Genomic DNA, 6,913 nt, shown 5'->3' on the forward strand with positions numbered 1-6,913 from the left:
AATGCCAGACTCCCGTGCAATGCGGGTTAGAGCGGTCATGAGCCCGAGCCAGTCACAGACTGGTGACCACTAACAGAGGCAGCAGAGAAGGAACCAGTAACCAGGGAAGAATGACATTAGCGTCTTAATCATCTTGTTGTTATGCTGTCTTTTATTTTTAAAGACTACAGCACCCAGACTTTCTTGGCTGTCTCCCATCTAAGTCCTAGCCAGGCCTCACCCTGCGTAAGCTTCCCAGGTCAGACAAGATCGGGAGTGTTCAGAGTGGTATGACCATAGGAGGTATTGTCTTTATTGGGGCTTTCTCTCGAGTAACTAGCATTATAAATATACTGTTGGGATAACAAGTGCTTTAGGGATTTGGTAGGACCACATTTTATTATTATTCCAAAGCAAATAATATTAAAGCAAATATTATTACTCTTCATATATATTTACTAAATATTATTCCAAATTTTATTTCCATAAATAAAGCAAGGCTCTTAAAAAAGTACTGCCCCCCCGACACACACACACACACACACACACACACACACACACACAATTTAGTTTCCTTGCCCAGAATTCTGTGCTCTTAGGTGAGTATTCCAGTGATTCTAGAGTCCAGGCAGTGAGAGCCAGAGGACAGAAGAAGCGAATTATGCCACTCAACCTTACTGACACATTCTTTCCCTGGAAAGACAGGGTTCCAGTTACAGGATCCAATCATTTTGCTCAACCCTCCTTTCCTCCAGCCAGCACGCACACCTTGATTAGCTCTCTTCCCTGCCCTAAAGCGAGCCTTGTATTCAGAAGTCCGGACCTACCAGTCCCCATTCTCATCCTGCACGGCAGTGAGATGGCGCTGGACAGCCAGCAGCATCTTCACGTCTCCGGTCACCGCGTAGTCAAACAGGGCGTTGGCATGCCGCTTGGCGAGCTCCAGCGCCTTCTCCAGGAAGAGGTTGTCTGCAAGGCAATGACCAAAATCACACTGAGTGTCCTGGACTCGCTCTACAGGTCTGGCATGCTGGAGGGCAAAACCATCAGCCCAATGCTCCTTGCAGTGCTTCTGGGTTGTATTCACGAGAGAAAGCACAGCTGGACACTGGCTCACTGGCACACACAGAGGCTGGTCTGAAAAATCGATCTACTGTTTCTTAGGGGGAAAGAAGTTTAGAAATGTCTGTCATTTAAAGAGGAACAATCCATCTCCAAATAAAGTTGATTGGATTTGGCCATCATTATAAATACTTAATCTCTTGGTGAAACGATCGATCCTTCACTCGAGTCTTGAGCAACTCGCTCGGTAGGCAAGTGTCAAAAACCTCAGTCCCTGCCAAACACAGAGAGATTTTCAGGAGCCACTGGTGTTTGGTCCATTTCCCGAAGGGCAGGGAAGGCAGCTTGTGGCCCGTCGGGGCAAACTCTGGGCGTGGCCTGTTCTCACATGGCCCTAGTTAGGCAGGGCTTGTTCATTTTAAAGGGGTGTAAAAAATGGGGTGACAGAGACCAAATGTGGCCCCCAAGTCTAAATATTTACTATCTTTCCCTTTACATTTTGAGTATAATCTGGGATGACCTAGAATCCTGACCTACACTCTCATGACCATTAGTTCAAAATACACACAAAAGCACACTGTCCCTCCTAATCCTGATTCTTCAACAAGGGCACCAGGACAAAAGGAAACGTTCTTATTTTGAGGCAAAGTTCCACTTGAGTATGACAGTCAAGCTACAATCTAGAGAGGGGAGACTATGCAACTTACAGAAACTACTTGTCTCTGTTATCTGTGGTAGAAATGAATTAGGTTCTGTCTCAGATACCATAAACCTGCGTGATTATGACTGGAGAATGCGTATGTAAATTTCAGTACTTTGTACAAAGACAACACTGGGAGAATGGACATCCCAGTGTGAATAGAATGACCTGACAGATGCTTTTCAAAAGGCACACAGGACTCTGGAGAGCACACTGAACTAGACATGGCTATGTCATCTTTACAGTAACAGAAAAAACAAATCTGTTTTCTGGAAACAACTTTTACACCTCGCACCGACTCATCCCCTCACCCACCATGCAGTGTAATCATCTGCCTGCTCACTTACCCTGAAACCTGGAATTCTCTTTCTGTGCTCCCATTGGATACGTCAGAGTACCCTCCTCGTCCCTCTGGCCAGACCCCTTATCTGGTTCTGTGGTTTCAGTGACTTCCCCAGAGAGACTTACAGCCCCTCTGCCATCACACTTGCCATAACCTTCAGGGTCATTTTTAGATGCGGTGTCCATGATTCCTAAAATAAAAGAAAAAACACTGACTTTTTCTCAATAAAATCTATTTGTTAAATTATAATTCATTGTTTCAATGGAGGTCAGATAATTTAAAATTCTTTTTAAAATGGACATAAAGAACATGCTTTGTAGCTATTTTAAACTCTTCTAAAAACATTTTACAGTATAATGATTTGATATTTGCATATATTGCAAAATGATCATTACAATAAATCTAGTTAACATCTGTCAGCATACAGTTATAAATATTTTTTTCTTGTGATGAGAACTTTTAAGATGTTAAAACCCATTTTTTTTTCACTTCTAAAAACTTACATCTCTTCTGTTTATTTGTAAGGGACAAAATGCTGGAAAGTAGAATTTTTAAAGTTGTTGAAAGCAGAGGACTCCTTTCTTTCCTATTGCTAATTAACCAAGTTGTAAAGATGTGATCTCAATTCACATTCTATAGTGTGCAAGTGACCCAGTGCATCATTTTGGATCATGCTCTTTCAGGTCCAACTATGTTGTCTGACAGGTCTGAGGAGAGAGCACCTATGTTTTATGGGCAGACCTGGTTCAAACCCTGGTTCTGCCACTAACAGATATATATTTCAGTGAATGAATGAACACTTCCCAACCTCAGCGTTCTCTGGTTGTTAAACAGAGATGCTAATATTTTCCTTACAATGCAATCATGAAGATTACTTAAAACATGTTAAAGCAGTGGGCATAAAACAGCATGCAGTAGAAGGGAAGACTTCATTGTATTATGTCTTCAATGGGAGCACTAGAATGGACATGTAACAGAAACTATGAATACATGATGTGACATCTGCTGATTAGGGGAAGCATTGATGGGAAAAGGCCATCCCTATAAAATTCACAACGTCTACAAAAGTATAATGTTTGAAAAAAAGAGAGAATAGCTAAGTTTGATAATTTTTTTATGTTTGAACTAGAGGCCTGGTGCACAGAATTCATGTACCTGGGGGGGGGGGCAGTTCCTCAGCCCAGCCTGAGCCCTCTCACAGTCCAGGACCTCTTGCTCCTTATCGCCTGCTTGCTCACTGCTCCTTACCGCTTGACTGGCTCGCTGCTCCTTAGCACTGCGGCAGAGGCGGGAGAGGCTCCTGCCACCAATACTGCACTCGCCATCTGTAAGCCTGGCTTCTGGCTGAGCGGTGTTCCCCCTGTGGGAGCACACTGACCACTAGGGGGCAGCTCCTGCATTGAGTGCCTGCCCCTGGTGGTCAGTGCATGTCACAGCAACCAGTTGCTCTGCCATTTGGTCAATTTGCATATTAGACTTTTATTATAAAGGACTAGAGGCACGGTGCATGAAATTTGTTGGGGGGTTGGGGAGTCTCTCAGCCCGGCCTGCATCCTCTTGCAAACCGGGACCACTGGCTCCTAACCACTCACCTGCCTGCCTGCCTGATTATTCCTAACCACTCTGCCCGCCTGTCTCACTGTCCCTAAGCCCTCTGCCTGCCTGATCGCTCCTAACCACTTGCCTTGGCTGCCTTATCACCACTAACCACTCACCTGCCTGCTTCATTGCCCCAAACCACCTCTGCCTGCCTGCCTGATCGCGCCTAGCCACTTGCCTTGGCTGCCTTATCACCACTAACCACTCTACCTGCCTGCCTCATCACCCCTAACCACTCGCCTGCCTGCCTGATCGCGCCTAGCCACTTGCCTTGGCTGCCTTATCACCACTAACCACTCTACCTGCCTGCCTCATCACCCCTAACCACTCGCCTGCCTGCCTGATCGCGCCTAGCCACTTGCCTTGGCTGCCTTATCACCACTAACCACTCACCTGCCTGCCTGATTGCCCCTAACCACTCACCTGCCTGCCTGATTGTCCTTAATTGCTTGCCTGCCTGCCTGATTGCCTCTAACCAATCTGCCTGTCTGCCTCATTATCCCTAACCACTCTACCTGCCTGCCTCATCACCCCTAACCACTCGCCTGCCTGCCTGATCACCCATAAATGCTAGCCTGCCTGCCTGATCACCCCTAACTGCCTCTGCCTTGGCCACCCGCCTGCTGTAGCAGCCGCCTCTGCCTCAGCCCCCGTGGCTTCGTCCAGAAGGTTGTCTGGAAGGACGTCCGGAAGGCTGTTTGGCTGTCCAGTCTAATTAGCATATTACCCTTTTATTATTATATATAATCAAGTCTCGATATGTTCCTTTTTAATGTCCTTTTCTCCCCCCCACCTCCCCGTTCATGCCACTTACAAAGTAAAAATGTAAGAATAAACATAGCATCAAGAGAATTCTCCTCAGGAAATAAAAAGTTTCTTTTTAAAAGCATCTTCTTAGCTTATTTGCATTCATCATTTTTTTTTCAAGGTGATAATGCTGTTGTGATAAATAATGATAAAAAAGGATAAAAATCCTATTTGGCATTAATTTTTTTCTTCTTTCCTCAGTATTAAAAAAATGTATTACTTACCATGCTTCATCCCAGCATTAGATTTAGTGGTTCCAGGGTGGAAGGTAATTCCACTGTATGTTGGAAATCCATAGTGGGCGAAGCCATATCCTGAAATGGCAAGTAAAACAAAGGAGCCCTCATGAGGTTTATTTTTTTACAAAGACTCAGCAACCTCAATGTCCCCCATCCAGGTGAGCGCAGGCTTGGGTGTGGGAGGGCATTTGCCGGACACAGTGCTTCTGTTGAGTTAGCAAGATGCATCATGGGGGGGTCATGGATGAGCAGAGTTCCATTCTGACAAACTGACACCTGGGCAGGTCAGGCAGTGCCAGGCTCGGGGCAGCACAGGGGAGTCCGTGCTGGAGAAAACCTCCCTCACGCGTGCAGGAGAGAGGCTGACGATGAGTGGTCACCACCCAGCGGCAGACTTGCCGACACAGAAGACAGGAAAATAACTGCTGGAGGAGAGCACGGAACCAACCAAAACACGGGAAAATATACTGACTTCTCAACAGAAACAGGGCTATCTGCTCATTCTCAGGCAACGTTGGTAGAAGCATAAACTGGTAAAAGTCCCTGGGAAAGCAGCTGGTCTTAGATGCTATACTTTCTGACCTAGTAATTTTACTTCAAAGAATTTAACCTTTAAAAAATCTGCAATAAAAGAAAAGCAACGTGGACAGAAGAGTTCAGTATAACACTTTACATAGAAAAGGGTGACAATAGTCAAGGAAGTCATATTACAGTCTGTTCACTTGAAGAACTACTATAGTCATTAAACTGGTGCTTAAAATATATGCTTATGTGAAGTTGATATTACCTTGGGGAAACGGTTATGGCAACCCATTAGAGAAAAGCAGCATAAAGATTCTCTACATACAATCATGAATGTGATGATAATAACAGCTAATACAAGTAAATGGATTAAAATACTGTGCGTAATAAGGATATGCACAGCTGTACTCGGGAAAATGTGTAAATATAGACTATAATCTAGGAACAGAAAATATTAGAAGTCATGCCTTGGATAGTAGGATTTTATGTATTTTGAAACTTTCGATAATTTTCAATGTTTCCAAAGAATACCAAAACAACGATGACAAGACAAAAAATAAAAAGAGGGAATATACCAAAATGTTAACAGAGGTCTTCTTTGGCAAACTGGCCTTGGGTGCTTTTTTTCTTTTTAGAGTTTTTGGTATTATCTACATGTTGTAAAATGAAATGGCACTTCTTTGAAAAAGTTATATTTGTTGGGAAATTTTAATTTAATGTATCACACTCAATAATGTCATAGCCACTCCACCCACAGATAAGCTGGGAAATCTAGACAAAGAAAATTCTCCCTTCTCCGATGTGAAAAAGCTTTAGAAAGAATAGACCTGGTTCATACCTGGACCGGTGGTTCCAGCGCCCCCTCCTCCACCGCCACTGCCGTACATGCCTCCACCTCCAGCCCCGGCACCGCCGCCACCGCCGAAACTATCCGAGAAATTGGGCATGAGCTTCTGCCGCTTCCTCTGCACTTCCTCTTTGTCTGTCGTTAAAGGAAGAGAAACCAAAGGAGAAAAAATTGATTCAGTTCCACTACTAGCCACAGAAAGAATATTGATTCCAATGGTATTTTTAAACATCTTAAAGGGAAACAGAAAGCACCTGAGGAGGAAGAGATGCCAAATTTCAAGAAGCATTATATTTATTCCAGTGATACGAAGACCGAGAACCAGCCTGAGAGAGACCACAGAACAGCACACACCCAAGTCCCCTCTGCAACAGTCTCTTAAGTCTCCAAAGTCATACAAATTAGTGAGACACTAAATTGCCCATCAAAGATTAAGATACTGAATAAGAAAAACATTATTTTGAGCATTTTCACTTGGTCATACAGAACAGCTCTGGCTAACCAGCTAATGTTAATTATGTATCTCCCATGAGCTAAGTTTTGGGCATACAGAGAAGTAGGACATTATGTCTTTGCTGTCAATAACCTCCCAATATAATGTAAAGGCCGTGGGGGAAACTTTGAGAGATAGCACTACAATGCGATACACGTTGAATGCACGGTGCAAACCAATGTTTTAGGAGTTCAAGGAAGGGCCTCAGGGAAGTGCCAGTGGGCTGGAAAATTCAGAAAAAGTCTCCTACAATCAACTTTTTGTCAGGAGAGGGCAACAGAAGGGTGTTCTGGGAAGAGGATACTGAGAGCGATAATGAGGG

At 44.2% G+C, this 6,913-nt stretch overlaps 1 protein-coding gene across 8 annotated transcripts in view; it reads right to left on the reverse strand.

Moving 5' to 3' along the window:
- The window catches only part of NFKB1 (nuclear factor of kappa light polypeptide gene enhancer in B-cells 1), a 122,823-nt gene that overhangs the window by 37,635 nt on the left and 78,275 nt on the right, over nt 1-6,913 (reverse strand). For all 8 annotated transcript variants that reach the window (XR_001515397.1, XM_006772997.2, XM_006772996.2 and 5 more), the window contains 4 exons: nt 6,090-6,233; nt 4,715-4,804; nt 2,089-2,274; nt 807-948 (listed from right to left, as the gene is read on the reverse strand). Coding sequence is in view for 7 of the 8 variants with exons in the window: in XM_006772997.2 (XP_006773060.1) it covers nt 807-948; nt 2,089-2,274; nt 4,715-4,804; nt 6,090-6,233 (562 nt within the window). In the remaining variant the exon portion in view is untranslated. The remainder of the gene's footprint in view (nt 1-806; nt 949-2,088; nt 2,275-4,714; nt 4,805-6,089; nt 6,234-6,913) is intronic.

The sequence above is a fragment of the Myotis davidii genome, unplaced genomic scaffold (assembly GCF_000327345.1).
Source record: "Myotis davidii unplaced genomic scaffold, ASM32734v1 scaffold226, whole genome shotgun sequence".
NCBI classification, from domain to species: domain Eukaryota; kingdom Metazoa; phylum Chordata; class Mammalia; order Chiroptera; family Vespertilionidae; genus Myotis; species Myotis davidii.